This window comes from Colobus angolensis, unplaced genomic scaffold (assembly GCF_000951035.1).
Source record: "Colobus angolensis palliatus isolate OR3802 unplaced genomic scaffold, Cang.pa_1.0 Scaffold126, whole genome shotgun sequence".
NCBI classification, from domain to species: domain Eukaryota; kingdom Metazoa; phylum Chordata; class Mammalia; order Primates; family Cercopithecidae; genus Colobus; species Colobus angolensis.
Genome location: NW_012113808.1, coordinates 7,178,764 through 7,198,996, shown reverse-complemented (window position 1 = coordinate 7,198,996; position 20,233 = coordinate 7,178,764). Strand labels below are relative to the sequence as shown.

The 20,233-nt window shown below is 41.0% G+C and overlaps 1 protein-coding gene across 1 annotated transcript in view; it reads left to right on the top strand.

Annotated features, from left to right (window-relative positions):
* Window positions 1-406: 406 nt before the first annotated feature.
* ILDR2 (immunoglobulin-like domain containing receptor 2) overlaps window positions 407-20,233 on the top strand; it is a 38,542-nt gene continuing 18,715 nt past the window's right edge. The window contains exons 1-3 of the mRNA XM_011933442.1: window positions 407-737; window positions 1,650-1,769; window positions 18,424-18,480. Coding sequence (XP_011788832.1) covers window positions 407-737; window positions 1,650-1,769; window positions 18,424-18,480 — 508 coding nt within the window. The remainder of the gene's footprint in view (window positions 738-1,649; window positions 1,770-18,423; window positions 18,481-20,233) is intronic.

Genomic DNA, 20,233 nt, shown 5'->3' with positions numbered 1-20,233 from the left:
GAAGGCAAAGGGGAAGCAAGCACCTTCTTCACATGGCAGCAGGAGAGAAAGAGAGTGAAGGTGGAAGTGCCACACACTTTTAAACCATCAGATCTCATGAGAACTCACTCACTATCATGAGAACAGCACAGGGGAAACCTGCCCCCCATAATCCAGTCACCTCCCACCAGGCCCCTTCTTCCAATTTGACATGAGATTTGGGCAGGGACACAAATCCAAACTATATTAGAGGGTGTATTTCTGCACAAGGCAACCAGATAGATATTAATGCCATTAATTGTAATTGTGAAAATGAGGTTGAGGGGATACAAGTTAGGGAAGTGAAGTGGAAAGGTGTGACCATGTGGTGGAAGGTGAGGTCCAGGATATGGACAGTGTTTGGACATGTTTATTCTGTTTTGCAGCCATGGTCGAAGGCCTTCAGGTCACGGTGCCTGACAAGAAGAAGGTGGCCATGCTCTTCCAGCCCACTGTGCTTCGCTGCCACTTCTCAACATCCTCCCATCAGCCTGCAGTCGTGCAGTGGAAGTTCAAGTCCTACTGCCAGGATCGCATGGGAGAATCCTTGGGCATGTCCTCTACCCGGGCCCAGTCTCTCAGCAAGAGAAACCTGGAATGGGACCCCTACTTGGATTGTTTAGACAGCAGGAGGACTGTTCGAGTAGTAGCTTCAAAACAGGGCTCGACTGTCACCCTGGGAGATTTCTACAGGGGCAGAGAGATCACGATTGTTCATGGTAATAATGCCCCTATTTTGAATCTAGGAATGGGAGGGAGGTTAGTTTCATTCTTCCCTTCCCTTATGTCAGTAAGGTGATATCCTAGCCTCTCACCCTTTCAGACCCTCAAGACTTTTATTTTATTGGAAATGGGAGCATCAAGAGACCTATCATTGCTTCAGCGGGATGGTGAGGGGGAAAAAAGTGAATCGTGTAAAATCTCTCGAAGACATACAGCTGAACTTTGGAAAGAGTCTTTCCAGAGCCCAGCATCAAGCCTCAGGAGCTTGTTTTTAGAGCTGAATTGAAACGGGTTTTAGGGGAAAAACTTCTTCAGTCAAACATCCTATACCTGGACATTAGCCTTTAGGGTCCTTTCCCAAATGTGGAAAGCAGACTCTTCGCAGGGAAAAGGGATGTACGCATACAAATAACAGAGCCCGGTAGATGCTTGACCCAAGCCCCAGGTGGCTTTGCATCAATTCCACCCTTTCTCTTGCTCTCTAAAGCTCTGGACATCAAAAGGTCCCAAGAGTCTGATATGACCTGTTTGATTATTTGAATTTTGAAGAACTCCTGTGATTTTAGCTTATTTCCAGGAGTTCAGAATAATTCTGGCATTTTCCTGGCTCTTAGGGGCCTCTGCAGGCCTGGTTCAAAGCCATCTCCTACTCCTGAAACTGGACTAGAACTAGACCGGTTTCTGGCAGGCTCTAACTGTCCTTCCTTAGAGATGCTAGTTTTTGTTATGGTTCTGTTGGTCTTGTTTGTTTGTTTTAAGCAAAGCACACATCTTTCAACCACCATCCAGATAAAGAAAAAGTACTGCAGATACCTTAGAAGGGTTCTCCCCTCCCATCCCCCATTGTTCAATGTTTTTCTTTCAGAGGACAGAGTTTTAGGACTGAGTCCTTCTTTTTGTGATAACAGATGCAGATCTTCAAATTGGAAAGCTTATGTGGGGAGACAGCGGACTCTATTACTGTATTATCACCACCCCAGATGATCTGGAGGGGAAAAATGAGGACTCAGTGGAACTGCTGGTGTTGGGTAAGTGAAAACCACAGGTGACATTTTCATCTTAGACCGCTTGCACTTGCACTGTATCCTATCCCTCTTTCTCACTTCTACCCCTGTGTGCATTAGCAGGTTGCATACACAGTTTTATCTTTCATGCACACTCCCTTTTAGAATATGCTGTTTATGAGCAGTAGCTGTACTTATTAGGTCTTACTTCTTGAAAGCTATGACCTGCCCCCCGCCCCCACCTTTTATCATTGTCCCGAATATTTCTTCTGCTTTCTTCGTTTTTTTTTTTTCCCTTTCCACTTTCACCTTTAACGTTGATTTCTCTGTCTTGTTATATGCTAATTTTGAAGAAAATGCTAGAGGCCTTTGAAGCAAGGTAGAGATTACACAGAGATAAGAATTCACTGATGTGTCAGAACCTCTGGAGACATCAGGAATCTTTTCCCACTGGGTTATCTCCACTTAAAACAATCATGAGAAAAGATAGCTGTAAACTGGAGAGTTCAGTAATAAAAGATGCCCAATAAAAAGAGCTGCTTGGGAGATGTACTAGTGTTTAATTGGAAGCCAGCTATCTTGAAACCTAAAAGTGTCCAAGTTATTCTGAAAGCAAATACATCTAATCCTTATTAATATTAATCTCCTCATAAATGAAAACTCATTAGTTTTGGCTACTTTCCTTTTTTGTGGATTGGAGGAATGTCAGTGGGAGCTGACCTCTTTGTATGAAACTGAAAATTGAGCACATATTTTGTGCTCTATTAATGTTGTTTGAACAAGAAAATTAGAACATACAGAAATAAGAAAGAAAACTGCATAGTTATAGGGAAAAAGGTAGTTCAGGAGATACACTTAAAGCCATTTTTCAAAAGAAATTCCATTTTTGTAGCGTCCAAGGAACCAGGTGATAGCAATTTGGAGGAATTCGTAAGGGTGCCTCCTATTAAAAGTAAATGAGGTTGAAGGTTGATTGGTACCCTGTGCAAAAATTGTAGAGAAACTCAATCCCTAGGGAGAAAGTGGCAGTTGTTATTTAGGATTTTTAGTTTTAGTCTTTATCATGATTGTGTGACTTTGGCAAAATAACTATTCTGATGCCTTAACATATTTTTTATTGTTTTACTTTACAAAGTTATTTTATTTGTTTTTATTTTTGAGACAGAGTCTCACTCTGTTGCCCAGGCTGAAGTGCAGTGGCTCAATCTCAGCTCATTGCAACCTCTGCCTCTCAGGTTCAAGTGATTCTCATGCCTCTGAGTAGCTGGGACTATAGGCGTGTGCCACCATGCCCTGCTAATTTTTTGTAGTTTTTAGTGGAGACAGGGTTTTGCTATGTTGGCCAGGCTGGTCTCAAACTCCTGTCCTCAAGTAATCTGCCCACCCTGGCCTCCCAAAAGTGCTAGGATTATAGGTGTGAGCCACCTCGCCCACCCAGCCTCATTATATTTTGTAAATTGGATTAAGGTAATAATGGTCTGCCTTATTAGAAGGTTGACTTAATTCAAACAAAGTCTTCGGGTCCAATATATAAAGTGTAACTTGTGACTTGTAGAAGAATGGAAATATGACTGATATTCAGCAGGAAATGAAAAAGTAAAAGGCTTATATTGACATTGTAAAAGAACATAGGGAGATCAGATCTGGGATCTACTGTGACTCTGTAAATCAGAAAGGAATAAAAAGACACATTTTTGCTTAATCACAACTCTAATAGCCAAGTTTGAGGGAACAAGTGGCTCACTGAGCCCACAATTAGCTAATTGCGAACATAGTTATTTGGCCAGGGCAGCCATTTGCAGAGAAGTAATTGCCTGTGCAGGAAGAGGAGGCCAGGTAAAAACCACTTTAAATAATTTGGTCCCAGTTGTTCTGCAAACATGGGGAAATGAATAGAGTGAAAGCTTTGTCATCTGAGGATGTGTTAAAGTGTATGAAGGGCAGTCCTCTGGATCAAAACATGCAAGGCAACTTGGGCAAATATGCTATTCTCAAGGAAAAAAAGGGCCAGCAGCGGAGAGGTGAGTAAAACAGAAGTTCAGATGACAGTGGTTGCCAATTATGGGAGGAAAGATGAAGAAAAAATATCAGTATTAACTCTAAAGGAATCATAAAGGAAAACTTACTGAGGCTGCAAATCCAAACTCGTTGCGGTAGAAGCAGCCTGTCCATGAAATAGAGACATGCTAGGGCTCTTGGTGGGAAAGAAACACATCATTCTGTTTTGTTCAACATTAGAGATGTTCAAAGCATGATAAATTTGTCATGGAAACTTTTTAGAGCAACGCTAGCTGTGTACTTATTTAAAGGGGTTAGTTTGAAATCTACAAAAATTTTTTGAGTCCATAAAGCACTGTATTTACTTTCCAAATACAAAAATCTGAGTCTTTTTTGTCTTCACACCTCTTTATACAGTATTTCAAAATGCTGTCACAATTGTAAAATTTCTTATTTTGGGATTATTTCATCCTGCTGGCCTAAGTATTCTTTTTATGTGAGGCCAGAAGAGCAAGCTGATTTCTGAGTTCATTCCTAAGGAGATGAAGACCTCTGTGGGAAGATAACTGGGACGCACAGTTTGGTAATTATAATGTTCATGAACCTGGTTCAGTCATTGAATTTTATATGAGGGATGATTGGAGGATTTGGTCTAGCAAAAGTGGACTTGGAACAGTGAGCATGAGAAGTGTCTCCAAATATCTGAAGTGAAATTATATAGAAGACAGAATGGAAACATACTCTGTCTGGCTAGATAAAATGCCAACACTATTTTATAGATAAAATGGAATCAGGAGTGGAAGTTACAAAGGGAGGGACTCTATCTCAGTGTAAAAGAAGAGCTGGAGACTTCTAACATTAACAACTGGAGACATCTAAAGATGGAATAAGTGTTCTCAGAAGTGAGTTCTATGTCCCTGGAGGTACTTATGCACAGGAAAAGGTATTCAGTTAAGTTACTTTTGAGCTTTATTTCTATTCTAAAGTTCTTGGTTTAAAAAGCAGATGAACATGATTGATGTGACTCCCTTGATGAATAAGAAAATGATCTCCCAGGAAATCCATCCTCATGACAGAGATAAATGGAGAAACAGGTTGGTTATAAGAACATACAGGGTGATTGATGTTCATTCACAAGGAACCCGGAGGAATAACTGTGGTCTTTTGCAGTAGGTCAGAGCTAAGAAGACTAATCCCTCAAGAGTGAAGAAAGAAACTATTGATAGTGGCTTGAAAGAGTCAACTGCTGTAGCTTTTCTTGGAGATGATCACAAAATGGGGAGCAGAAAATAGGTTGGAATTACAGAAGATTAATTAGTAAAGAAAGATGGGTTAAAGATATAAATTAGAGGCAAAGTTAAGAAGAATTTGGTTTCTTCATTATACTCAGAAACGTGAGGATGGAAAAGTTGACGGAGCAAGATTGTGAAGTATCTTATATGCAAGACTAAGAAGTTTGGACTATATTCTGAAGACTTAGGGGAACCAGTGAAGAAATCTTAACAGAGGAATCGGCTTAGATCTTAGGGTCAGAACATTTATTAGCAAGCAGGGTAGGTGAAGTTTCTGTTGACCCAGTTTGGTCAGTTGTCCTCTGCTTAGCCTTTTGAGGCTGGGGCTCTTCGTGGTTAGTTTATCAAGAAATACAGAAGAATTAATTCATCTAAGTGAATTAAGACACTGTTACGTAAAAGAAGAATAGATGTGGCATGCCAAAACAACAATGTGTGTCTACCAGAGGATGCCATTACTACATCTAGCACTAATACTAATGTACACTGAAAATAAGTTGTAGTTTATAAAATTGTTCTGTAATAATCTTGTAAGGTAGGAGGGCAGGTATTATTTTCCAAATGAAAAAATTGATGTCTATGTTTTATGACTAATATCCCAGTTAAAAAAGTGTCATCGATCAAACTCAAGTGTTTTGATTCCTAGCCTTATCTCCTTCTGCAATACCACATGACCTGTCTGTATGAAGAAGTTATAGAATAAGCTATGTTAAAAAAAATATGTTACTGCTTGAGGCCATGGGTAATGATTGTTACTTGCTCCAGGTTTGCTTCAGTATTTCACTTTTATTTCTTAGTCAAACCGCCCATAACCATTGACCGAAGCTCTGACTTCAAAGGCATAGTTGTTATTGTCTAGATTGCATTCCTTCCCACTGAGCATGACTCACCCCTCCTTCCACTCTATACATCTGAACCATCCACAAATCACTATGGATGGCTCTTTCAGTGGTTTCAGAAATATCCAAAAACATGTGATTCACAGAAATGGGAGGACAACCACTGATTCAACATTAAACGTGAAAACTATACTGAACACCCTTTAATATCTTTTTAATGATTCAGAAGGTAAAGTCATCGTGAAGCTGGAAATGCATATAGTGTTTTGGTGCTTTAAGATGACAGTGACAGGTACCTTAGAAATATTTAGACAGTGATTTGGGATCATAGGGCCATACCAGCAGTCACAGAAGATGGGAGTGTCCAGAAATCTGCCATCCAAGATTAGAAATTTGTCTAGGATCAATGGTAAGGACAGGCTGTTTATAATCTGGAACTATGCCACTGTTTGGATAGGAATAAAGTTCCCTGGGGCATCTCCAGCTGGCAGGCAAAGGACTTCACCATTTCAGGAAGGCTCAAACAGGGAAGTTATTTTAAAATCTAAAAGCAGCTTTCCTTGTTCTTATGTCTTTCGATGTACAATCTGAGGGCTTGACCCCTTCTTTCTGATGTCCTATGTGGTAACTTGTTTTCTAAAGGCCTTTAATTAGAAAAAGGGGAAAAAGGCCTGGGAGGAAATGTGACTGGATGAACACCCCTGCCTGTGGGCCAAGAATAGAATAAGAGGATATGAGGGAAGGGGTGTTTAGATTCACCCTAAGGAAGACGTTCGTAATGGTAAATAACAGTTTTTGGAAACTATGGATGGTTGAGGGAAATTCTAAGAAACTCCTTCTCTGATGAACTTTTAATATGGAACAGGTTATCTTGTTGGTGATATGATAAACAAGATGGTTTTTCAGAATACTTTCTGTGATTTTGACTTTATTTAAAAGATCCACAGATGGCACAATTAATTCTCTATTGAGGGTGATACCTCAAATACTGCAGTTTTGTGTTATTTTAATATTGTTTCTGTTTAGGAAAAAAGATACATGCATATTGTAAAAATTTCAAACAAAACAGAAAAGTATAAAAGAAAGTATCTCCTAAAGATCTCACTATCCAAAGCTAACTGTTGTATTTTTCAGAACTCTTTTATTGTAAGGGATAGAGGCTCAAACTGGCTTAGGGGAACTCTGGTAACAGATAATTTGATTTAGGTAACAGATAAATCCAGGGATATTCCTAGCTTCAAGCATGGCTGAGTCCTGGGTTTCAGATTATGTGTTAAAGAATCTCTGTCTCCTTATCTCCATCTCCTGGCTCTGCACTGTCTATGTTAGCATCATTTTCAGGCAGGATCTTTCTGCATGGGGCAGAGATGACGGCCCCCAGCAGATCCACCCTTCCATGGTCTTTAGCACCTTCTATCTCAAGAGGATAAAGTGCTTCTTTCCCCATAGTTTCAGTAAAAGTCCTGTTGTTGGGGGTGGCCTTTGTGTGAGAGGACTGTACTATACCACCAACCCCAACTGAACCCTATGAACTGAAGGGAAAAAGGAAAAAGAGTAACTTCCTAAAGAAAACTCTGGCAATTTGTTTCCAAATGAAGAAAAGAATGTCAGGCAGGCAGATAACAAACATTAACATTTTGGGAAATTCATCCATTTGTGCTTCTTTATGGTCCCAATGCAATGCTAATCCAGGAGGCCAGAAATAGGTATGCTCCCAGCAGGTCCTAGTAAGTAGGCGCTCATTTGGGATTGATTCTTCCCCACGAATGTAAGGCCACAGAATGGCCTTTGTTTTCCTGTCATGCTCCTGTTTTTTCTTCTATCCCTTCCTGTGATTTAACCAGAAGTACAGTTATATTACGTAGACAAGTGGTAAAGGAATGGGCAGGTGTGTGTGTGTGTGTGTGTGTGTGTGTGTATATATGTGTATATATATGATCAAACTACAGTACTGTGCCTGAAATTGTTATTCTGCTTTAAAATAAACTTCTCTGTCAACTAGTATTAAAAAGCCATTAATAACCTAATATAAAATCAGTCAGTTCTTGGGAGGGGACGTCTCAGAATTCGTGATTGACTTTAGGGATGTTTGATGGGAGTGTGTGTCTTAAGGCTATACAGAAATGTCCCCACACCCGCCCCTGTGTTACTGCTGCCTCAGTTTGAATCCTGTCCACCCCCCACCCCTCTGACTTGAGTTTAGTCTCTTCAGAAAGGCTACTTGTTGCCAATGCTTCCCCTCCCTCCTTCTCCTCCTCTTTGCCAGCCCCAGCCTGGTGCTGCTAACCAAGGAGATTTGAAGATTAAAAGGGCCTCAGCTCCCAGAGTTCCCATGGCAACAGCCTCCTTGGAGGTCTTTGTTGCCTGCTAAAACTTTGATCTCTGAGAGTGGCTGCTGCTGTTTCTTTCTAAGATTTACAAACAGAGGAAGAGGGAAAAAGAATTGGGGGAGAAGGAAGAAAAAGTTTACTCCTGGCAGAAGGGAGAAAAGGAATTAATTACAGAGCCACACTTTCGCCATAAATTTGGAGGCTACTTCTTTGGAACATCTTTTGACTTGAGCTGTGCCTATATTTTCATTTGAAAACTCAATTATGCATCAGATATGCTTCAAATTATGCATCAGTAGGGTTGATTACCCCAAAGAAAGCAGAATCATCCTTTCTATCATCAGCAGACACCTGTGCCTTCAGGTGTCCAGAACAGCTGAAATAACTCCATAGTTTCGCATGAGAGACAGAAAACAAATGAGTAGTGGTCTTTCAGGCCTCAGCCCCACTGCCTTTTCTCCCAGCATTCTCTCCTAGCTTTGGCCTGCTCTGCCCTGAGCTTACCTAGATGCCCCTGCTGGTCTTGTTTTTAAAAAGAACCAGAAAAAAAAATGCATTGAAGGGATGGAGGAGAGGGAAGAGCCAGAAAAGTTAGCCAGATGTCAACTAGAATCTGATTCTGGTTAATGACTACCAATAACCTTCATTCTATTGAATGAAGAGTGGCGTAGGGCTTGTGGTTCCTTCAAAGATGTGAGATCATGCCTTTCATTCTTTGCAAGAAGCTTCCTTTGACCTTCAGACCTTTCTACTCCATAATCTCAACTTTGCTCTTTGATAGGCACCATGGAGATGGAGTGGAGTCAGTTTTGCTTCAATTATGATTTGTATTTAAATTATGATTTTAAAAAATGATTATTTTTTGCATATTATATCCCTAGCACAGTGAGGATACAAAATAAAGAAATGACAGTGTCTTGTCTCTATAAAAATTACTGTCTTCTGGTGAAGATAAAAGGTATATTTCTGAAGCAGTTAGAGAACAATACAAGAAAATATTAAAGCTGTATTTGGATATTAAATATGTGGGCCATTGATTCTCAAGAAGGGGCAATTTTGCCTTTCCAGGAGATGTTTGACAATGTTTGGAGACAATTTTTGGTTGTCACAACTTATGGGATGCTGTGGCATCTAGTGGGTGGAGACTAGGGAGGCTGCTAAGCATTCTACAAAATGCGGGACAGCTCTCCCATTCCCCAAAGGAATTATCTGGCTCCACATAGAAATAGTGCTGAGGCTGTGAAGATGATCTTGACCAAAGGTCTCTCTGGATGTTGGATAAAGTCCACTGTGAACAGCAGAAGCTTCGGGGACAGGCAGCCCTGGACTCAGTGCAGTAATATGAACTTGGACAAGTCGATGTCTATGAGCATGGGTTTCCTTAGCGGAATAAATGGGGAGGGGTAATAAAATTTACACAAAAGACCTATTGTGAAGATTAAATGCACAAAGAACTTAGTAAATGTTAGCTCCCTTCTCCCACCCCTTACCACTCCCCACACCACATCACCAGCGTGTCATCCTTAATCTGAGGGAACCCTCTTTAGGGAATTCTACATTTGGGGACTCCTGCTAAAGAGCTGATTTTCCCTTAGCGCATTCCTCGGGCAGAGGCTTTAATGGCTATCTGTGAATTGGCAATCCTATTGCTAATAGATTCACATTTTCTCAATGACATCTGTACTGTGTTTTGCCAGTGGTGACCCTAATCAGCCCAGTGGAAATCTTCCTGCGAGTGGATTTGAAAGCATTCTGTCTCAGCATGCTATCTTTTGGTTGCTGTTGGAAGCCCCCATATCTCAGTGGATGACCCTTAGTTAATTGCAGGGTGTTTACTGCCTAATGTAAATACAAGGATTAGGTCACACAGCCCAGGCCATTTGATGAAGTCTGGAGGGGTCTGAAGAACACTGAACTGGATTAGAATCTGGGTGGGCTTGGGAAGACTTTAGATAGGGTGACTTTACAACTTATCATCCAAACTAGGATACTCTTGAGAATGAAAAGGGGGGACTTAATTTCTGGCAAGACAACAGGCATAAACCGGAACTGTCTAGGCAAACTGGTATGATGGTCGCGCATCTTTAGCTGCTGACCACCTTGAAGGGTCTCCCATAGATTGAAGAGAACAGAAAATCCAGAGGGCTGGAGGGGAAATTAGTGTCGGCTCACCTCCACCTGCAGAACCCTGCTGCTAGCTGGCATTTCGTTCCTGGGGACCTATGTATGTGCACATACATCTCCATTCATCTACATACTTGAATCGAGCAGAGGGGCCCAGCAAAGAGATAGGGGGTTGACGTAATAGTTGTTTTCTGAAAAATTTGCCCTAAGATTTTTGAACCGTAAATGACGTCGGTCGCGGCCGTTCACTGCCCTGTGTTAAGAGAACAAATGCGGTCTTGCAGGCGCTATTTCCCCTTCCCTAAGCCCCCAGCCACCCCAGTCGCGCCCACCGCCCCCTCCTCGCAGCCTTTATTCCGCCTCACTATTTTTGCTTCACTTGTTGCTCATCACTGTGGGAGGAAACTCGGCCTTCAATTAGCGCGCATTCCTGGCGGCCCGCGGTTGCCGTGGTTACCCCGGGCAGGAGCCGGAGCAGCTGGGTCAGCTGCATTGTAGTCGGGTGGACCCGCGCGGGCCCGAGCGGGGGAGGAAACGGGGGCGGGGGGCAGGCGCGAGAGTGGGTGGCACCAAGAAATCGGCTCAGCCCCTGGAAAGAAAGAATGGCAGCTCTTGAAAGCCGGGCAAGAGACAGTCGTCCCATTTTTCTCCAAAGCCAGCTGCCGCTATTCAGGCGTGCAGGTTTGCGTTCACACGGGGGCTGTGCCTCCGACTTTGCTGAATTGGCTTCCCATGAGAGGATCTGGGAAAGGCCCCATGGCCAACCCCTTCACACTAAGGGGGCTGGCCACGGAGGAAAGGGCAGGAACTCTGACAGTTTGAGACGTACCAAGTGTGTGCCCCTCTGTGTCTGCCTGAGACCGCCAGGGCCTTTTTTGGTTAAAGAAAGTGGCCATTCTTGCTGTCTTTATATCTGTGGTAGTCTGATGGATGGAGCACAGTGACTTCAAGACACTATGCTGGGCTCCAAGAACCTCACTTTCCCCCTTCCATGACATCCCACACTCCTCCACGGCGTTTTAAAGTCAATCTAGCAGTCTTCTGCATTTCACCTCAGGCCAAGTCGACCATGTTATATTTCTAATAATCATTTGTATTTAGTCGGTCTCTGGGGGTGGAGGTTGAATCACTATAGCACTTTGTGAAGTCAGATTACTTTGCAATCATTTTTGTTGTTTATTTGTAGCAGCATGGTGAATGCCTTTTAATTAGCTCATATTGTGTTATGATGTGTTCAGTGATCATTTTTTCCGGTTGCAACTTTAAAAGGTGCTGAGAATTTCAGTTATCTCCAACATTTCCTACATCCAAAAATTATATTTTAATTACATAAATAGAGCAGTAATGCCAAAAACATGAACAAATTTCGGGGTCATTCACTATAAATATTAGGAGACTAGAAAGCAGTTGGTGCACATTTCTAAATGAAGGATAAGTGAATGTTTTGGGGTGGTGAGATACTGGGAAAAACACGGGAATTGGGGTGAGCACACCTGATTGTTTTCCTGGCTTGATAATTAATGAATTGTGTGACATGGAGTAAGATTCTTAACCTTTCAGAGCCTCAGGTCCCTGAAACAGAGGGTAGAATATGGACTAGATGACCTCTAAGATCCTTTCTGGTCATAAAATCTGATTCTAGGATTCTGTGGGAATAGAAGTCAGCTCCTTAGGCCAAGCTTGTAACTACTGCCAAAAACAAAAAACAAAAAACAAAAAACCAACCCCAAAGCATTTATTAACAGTTAATTGTAGATAGTCCAATACTAGTTATTTTATGGATAGAATTCAGTTTCAGAATTTTTCTCCTTTAAGACTATAATTTAAAGTGAACTAAAATGTAAACGACACAGAAAAAGTAAACATATGAAATGCTTAAGAACATAGTTTATAAATATATATAAAAGAAAGGGAGGCTATATCCACATTTGTGATAGGTAGTCATAAACTATATTTATTAAATGCATGGTTGCCATGGGAATATAGAATAAAAACTGGGATGTGTGTGCCCTTGGGAAATTTCCAATCTATTTGGGATTCCAAATAGCCATAGAAACAACTTAACACTTAAAAGCATAGCCATAGAAACATCTTTACACTTAAAAGGGCCAGAGAAAGGCATCTGTTCTCCTCAAAGACATAGGAGTGAAACATTTTGGAGGGTTAGGAGCTGACAGAACAGGGGGTGGATACAGTACATCCCTGAAAATGGATCTAGGGCATCTGAGGAAAGCTTGAAAGTGGGATGAAGCTGAGATGTGCATTAAACATAGGGAGAAGAGGGGAACCACACGGAGCTGGGGAAGAAAGGCATTCCTCACTGTCCTGAACAGAAAGTTCATCTGTATAGTATATTGACAAACCCTAGGAGGACTCCAGCTTAGTAAGTTTAAAGAAATGGAGATAACTCTGCTGTCAGCAGTGGTGTCATAAAGATAAAGGAAATGTTATACTTCCTTTTCCTAAGTTCCAATGCATTGAACAATGTGTTGTCAAGTGATTGAGTAAGCAGGTTCTGAAAACAAGTTTGTCCTGAATCCTGAACTTCTGTACCTTCCACTGCAACTTTGGAGGCTTGGAAATGATTAGACCTTGGATTTAAGTTTTAAGAGTAGAGACCAAAACAGTCCTTTTGGCTGAAATTTTTATGTGTATTGTATCTCTGTAATGACTTCCTCAAAAATACACTAGGCTGGTGATTCTCAGCTCCTTGGTGTGGGGTAGGGTGGTGCTTCTGTCTCCTTAGATAGCAAGATGGCATTTGGGGATATTCCAGTGACTGGAGAATGCTCCTGGCATTCTTCCCTGAGTTCAGAAGTGCTAAACATTCTGCAGTATATAGAATAATGCTGCATGAAGAAATGAATAGTTCTTTCATATTTTCATTAAAAGCCTATTTCCACCCGAGGTTGATAAAGTCACTATAATGAGCAGCAAATCAGAAGTCCAGCTAGAAACCCTGCTTACTGAACAGGGGATTTGCTACTGGAAACACTTCAAGTTCCTGATGGGTGGGTGAGGTGCCTCCACACGCTGGGCTTCTGGAGATGCCAAGCATAGAGCATAGTCCCTGCTCTGGAGGGGTTTCCATCTTGCTAGTGGAGGCACATGTAAAAGTAAAGGCCCACTGCAGGTAAGTGCTTTAGTGCAGGCATGTGCAGTGGTCCTAGGGAGCATGGATGAGGAAGCACCTTCTTAGTGCAGCATTCTTACAGGACTCTGTCAGAACAGTCTTGTGTACTCTATGTGGTAAGGAATTGAACAAAGCAGTTCAAATGCTTATCTGAGCAAAGAAAGTAAGAAAAGTTTGCTTTGAGGGGGCTAACCTACCAAGAAAAAGGTGTAAAAAAAACTTGGGGAAATGCCACTAGGACATGATTTGTTGTGAAATGTGCAAAGATAATGTTCTGAGTAGAAGTGGGAAACCAGGCAAGGACTAGGTCTCTAGGGAAAGGCCCCATGACCAGACAGAACCTGATGTCAAAAATGCAAAGAGGGCTGATGAAAATTAATTTGGTGGGAAGATTTAATAGGTCTTGTGGCACAGAAGCAGATAACTGAAGCTGAGTTCTGTCTGGGCTAGACTGTGAGCCTCTCAAGTGTCTCAAGGGAACGCCTGTTGTCCCCTGTGTCTCCACCTAGCTAAATACAAATTTCACTGTTGAATGAATGAATGATGAATGAATGAATGAGGGACATTCCAACCGTGAGCTGGTTTGCAGGAATGTGTACAAAGAGTTCAGTTGAGGATAACTTCAGCAGTGGCAGTGACAGAAAACAACTGAAATGGGGAATTTTATAGGTAAGATAGGTAAGTTATTTTATTCACAACGCATGTTTCTACCCTGATTATTTAATCCAAAGTGTGTGAATGTGATAGAGTTTGTGACAGTATGATATGAAACTGGCACTTGTGTGTGTGCATGTACAAAGTATTAGTATGCCTGATTCGTTTGGTCTATTCATGTGGAAATTTCTTAAAAGTAATGGATTCTGCAAGGTTTGGGGAAAACTGTTGGAGTGCTTACATAAAAACTGTATATTCCACTGATAGTTTGAGCTGTGGTTTGAAAAGAGTAAATGTGGCCTTCTATTTACAGGGCTTGCTTTCCATCCTTTCCTCAGACATTAAAGTGACTTGTAATTGCCACTCTTAAACTGAATCCTGGAAGAATGATAGTGATTCACAAGTGTTGGTAAAGTGCTGCTGAAATCTGGGATGTATTTACTGCAATTGTTTAGACTCTGTAAGATCAGGCCTTCATTGATTATGATAGAAGAAAAGATAAAGCATTTCTAACTAGCAATAGCATTTCTTAAGAACTGTTAGGGAAGAAGCTGGAAGTGGAATATTTTCAGAAATACAAGATTCCAGCATAAATCCACTTTTAAAATGCCTTTAGCTCCAATAAAATATAAGTAATGGTGTAAAACTATAGAGCTTTTCACCGTCTCTGCTGTTGACATGATATATTGGTATTGTCTGCTCTCCCAAAATTCCTACTATGTTTTGAATTCTGAAGATATTTAATTTCACCCACTTTACTGCACATATCACCTATACTACCCTGCGGCTAACACTACGCAGGTGCATTATGGGAAGCCTTCACCTTCTGAAGCATCAGCTATTGACTGTTGCTTCAGGGAGAATGAGAAGCTTGATGTACGTCTTCCTGTTAGAGTGACAAGCTTTGTGAATCACCTGTCCATATGTCTGATGCACCCTCTCCTTATTTTAATTTTTTCAATTATAAAAGTAAAAAAGTCTAAAGTAAAAAATAATGCAAGTTCCTTCATTGTTCTTCCATGATGTCCATTCTAGCTCCCTAGAGTAAGAAAGGCTAGCAATTTGGTGCGTAATACTATTGTTTCCAATTTTAATTTGAACATAGGTGACTAGATCTTGTATTTACTATCTTTCTGTGTGTGGAAGTAATGTTAGAATACCCTCAAGGTAACCTAAACAGCCTATGGGGAAATGCAGCTTTGTGTTTTACCATTCCATAAATTTATCTGTGTGTGTATACCCTTCAGAGGTTGCACACTCATGATTTCTGGGCTCTATACAGCCTGCAGACATATTGTGTATTTTTAAAACACCCAGTGTTTTAAAAATAATTGGTTGCCAACATTTGAAAATCAAGATATTTCATATAAAATCTGGGGCCTGGAAAATATTGAAAAATAGGATGATCTGAAACACTGAAGACACATTTCTATGGGGCCACAAGTGGCTAGGGGTGACTAGTAGCAGCCTCCTAATAACATCTCTAGCTACTCCCTGTTGTATTACATCTGGCTAGCTGTACTCATTTGTATTATCTGCTGGTCCCCATAGAGATTTGAGTTTTTAACTCCAATCACTGAGTATCAGATTTGGGAACTAAAAGTTATGTAAGTAGAATGACCATATAATTAATTGTCCAAACTAAAATGCTTTGAGAGTAAAAAGAGGTGCTATTAAAAATTACACCTGGACCACAGGCATAATCCACAACTGTCCTAGACAAACTAAGATAGATGGTCTTTCTGTTTATAAACTACTCTATTCAACCCCCTTCATTTTACTATTGAAAAAACTGAGACCCTGAAAGGGAAAGTAATTTGCCTGTAGTAATCACCAAGTGAGGTAATGATAAAGTTGCCCTAAGTACTCTGACTCCCAGTCCACTGCTTTTTCCAGTATAACATGCTCTATATAATATGTATGAGCACCACATCCTCCTTGAATGTATGGATTTTTATAGTTAATTATCACAGTCAGTTTGCTATGAGAGCCCACAAATTGGTAGCTTATATCATCAATGACATTTCTATCATGAATTTAAGTAATGATTTGGACCATAGCATATCCAGAGATGTTTAAAACATTGGTAGTCTTGAGAAGTGGAGAGTAAACACTAACAAAGTTCCTGATTTTACAAGATACACCAAGATATATATTTGCAAGTGCTAATTATGCAGACTGAAAAAAACACAAAAACCCACCATCAAGTACATATCTGATAACTGGATTTTTAAAAATCAGTATGTGTTGACTTCTTGATCATTGATTATTGCCTGGCCTTTAAGAAATCTCCAGGAGCCCAAATTCCCAAATCTTTGACTAGCTGTTTATTACCTTGTTGAGTTTCCAAGAGATATTTTTATAGAGAACACTCAGAGGAGACCAATGCATGCTGTCTCTTAATGACTTTCTCAAACTTTGGCCCCAAATCTGTACTAGTTTCCTACCCTAGGGAACTGCGTAAGCCTTAGGGGCACCTCTTAGTCTTTTATGAAGGCTTAGGTCAAAGACTAACCTAAGAAGACACCTTTTTCCAATGTCCCACTTGACTCTTACTTGTCCTTCCAAGAGACCTTGCCAGCGGCGGAGCCATCTTACCATGTCAGCTGCATGAGATGGAGGACAGAAAAAAGGTAGCTGTATTTGCCAAAGCCAAAAGCAGAATTGGCCTAAGCCACCCATCCCATACTTCCTTACCTTGGAATATACTCTGGTCCCCACTATTTTTTTAAACATGGGACCATCAGCCACATAGACTAGGACACATGTTACCACACTGGCCTTGTAGAGTTGAGGAGAGCCAAGAAAAAGTGAGCAAAGACCCCTCTACTCCACTCACTAAATCTTACCCCAGCTCCGAAATACTCCCCTAGTGTCCTGGAGGAGCCCCTTTTTCTTTGACCTTTGTCAGAGCTTCTTTTCTGTGGGTGGCTTGATAGAGGAAGGGACAAGTGACCAACCATGACTTTAGATTTAAAATATGAACCACACACATGAGTAACCTTTTCTCTAATGCACCTCAACAAACTTTAATATGAAGGAGTTCTTTTCTAAATGAGCCATATCTATATGCATGAAACAGATTGCCAGAGCCGTGCTGTCCAATAGCTACATGTGTCTACTATGTCCTTGAAATGGCAATATTTTGGTGTTAGTCACATAAGCTAAAAATAGTATCACATTAATTTCCTTTGTTTCTTTTTACTTTTTATTGTACTTCCTAGAAAAGCTAAAATTATCCACATTGCTTGCATTATATTTCTGTTGGATGGTGCTGTTCTAGAGGTATATGTCAGGTACCTAAATGAAGCAGAATTTAGTTGCATGTTTAGGTGCTACAGTGACATTTTACCATCATCACAAGTCTGAAAGGAGGGAAATTTGCTAGTTGTTTACAATACTACTAGTTTATTAGCAAGGCTTCAGTGTGGTAGAGATATAATGTCAGGGGAAGAAGTTCATAACAGGACTTCACCTTGATATGAGAACATGATGAAAGCATTCATCATATCTTTCTGTAAATCAGTCTAGTTTTAAAATGGACTAATCTGCTCCCTTATGTCTTCCAGCCTCTTGTTTCCTGCACAGCTCTTTGCTTCCCAGAGCCCCTGAGGGGCACCTGTTCCAACTCCAGCTTTTAAGTTTCTCTGCCATATTATGCAGAAGGCACTTGGGTCCATATAATGCCAGCTGTGGGTGCCATATGGAAAAGCCATACCATCTACATATGTACAGTGTATTTCAGAAGCCAGAAGGAGTGTAGAGGAATGTGTAACTGATCTAGTTTTATCTTTCCCTTGCCTATGAAAATTTTAATCATTGAAATATCTTTAGGCCACAAATAGAATCATGTAGTGAGATAATTCTGAGTTAAAACCAAATATGTACTTTTGTTTTTATATGGACATAGGACTGTGTATGGATGTATGAAAATGTAGATTGAACATTTGGATACAGACGGGCTTGACTTTCCAATGAAGTGTATGGAGACGGATGTATAAATGAATGGAGATAGTGTATGTCAGTCTGCTCAAGCAGAGATTTCCTCCTCCTATAAATAGTTGGAGAGAAAGTTCTGTTTCTGCTTCCGCTTAGTTTAGGTGCAGAGTTCACTTAGATGGCTGCCAAAGATTGAGAGAGAAAGTCATTCTCTTGTCTCAGCCTAGCTTTGGTGATGTGCTTCTCATACCACAAAGAGCATGCACTAATGGCCCCACATATGGATGGTACCAACTGGAACCAGGCGTTAGGCTATGTTTTCCTTTGGAATAACCACTTTCCTTCTTCTTTTCCTTCCACTTCTTCTAGGCAGGACAGGGCTGCTTGCTGATCTCTTGCCCAGTTTTGCTGTGGAGATTATGCCAGGTATTCGGTCATTTAACTCTTTATTTGCTTGATTTGCTGTTATTCCATCTGTTTTGCTTCTGCATTAGTCACTAATTGCTTCTTTAATTTATTTCCACATTTGTCTGTATGTCTCTGATCTTTTCCAGGATTAACTAAACCCATTGGAAGGACTTTTAAATTGCATTTCTTCTGTTACTAGGCCTTAAAAGAATAATGATAATTAAAAATAGGCTGAGCTGGCAACCCAGTCCTTCAGTGTCAGGCATGCAGGCTCTTTGGCAATCTCCATGCCCATTTCAGTATTTCAGCTGTACCCATATGCGTAAAATTATTTTTAATAGAATCAGTATTTATCTGCCTTCCTTATTTCCTAAGTTATATGTTTACCGATTCATTATTGTACAACCATGTTACTCTGAATTGCCTTTTATAACATCATCAGACTTTTTTTCAAACCTTAGGAAAGCTATGTACCCCTCCTCCCTTGAAAAATACACATTTGCAGACCTACATCACTTTGTACACAATTTCAGGGACTTACTAGTCCCTTTGAGTCCCTGCAGGTCCACGGACCATATGTGAAGGACATCTGGGACAAATATGCATCTCTGCTTTTTATGTACCTTCAGTTGAATCCACCAGCCTAGACAAGCCAACATCAGTTTGGTGCACCTTTATGGTGTGCAGTTGAGGGAGGCATAGAGAGGTGCAAGAATGAACTGTGGGGAAGAACATATCTAAACTCAAACAGTAGGAAAAGAGATGATTTAGTCTTGTCTTGGAGGGTTTCTGCCAGAGTTTTAAGAGCTGCCTAACAGCAACAGAGATACAAAATATCCCTGAGTATTGGTTTTTAGCTTTTTTTTTTTTTTTTTTTTTTTTTGAGACGGAGTCTTGCTCTGTCGCCCGGGCTGGAGTGCAGTGGCTGGATCTCAGCTCACTGCAAGCTCCGCCTCCCGGGTTCACGCCATTCTCCTGCCTCAGCCTCCCGAGTAGCTGGGACCACAGGCACCCGCCACCTGGCCCGGCTAGATTTTTGTATTTTTTAGTAGAGACAGGGTTTCGCCGTGTTAGCCAGGATGGTCTCGATCTCCTGACCTCGTGATCCACCCGTCTCGGCCTCCCAAAGTGCTGGGATTACAGGCTTGAGCCACCGCACCCGGCCTGGTTTTTAGCTTAATTCAAATTTTTAAAAACATCCAGAGTCTTCACCATTGAGCTTCACGAATTCTTCTTCTATGAATTCTAGTCCCTTTCCATTAGGTGACCAACCCAAACACAGACATTCTTTTTACTGATGTTGCTCCCAAGGACACAAATGTATGACTCTTTGTAATCACCTTATCCAGAATTCCCTCCATTTGTAAGCATTTGTTCGTCACAAAAACAATGTTACATTGCAGTGCTTGAAACTAGCTGTTACATCTCCCAGGCTGTTACATCTCCCAGTCTCGAGAAAGAGTTACTGTGTTTTTCATAGCTGGCCCTATAGGACTAAATTTCCCTCCCTTTGATTCCAAGAATCCTTTCACAGATATTATTCTTTTGTTTCTCACATGTAACTTTCCAATCTTATCCTTGACTGCTTGACCCAAGTTGTAGCCACCACTTCATACAGCTCATCTAAACCTACGAGCTCATATCTATCTCAGGCTACATTACATTATTGTGTTGTTACTAAGGCTTAGGCCAAAGCCTTCTGCTATCGATCGTCCTCAGCATGAATGCTCTCCAGGCCACTCCAGCCAGGCACAAGGCCTTCCCATTCAAA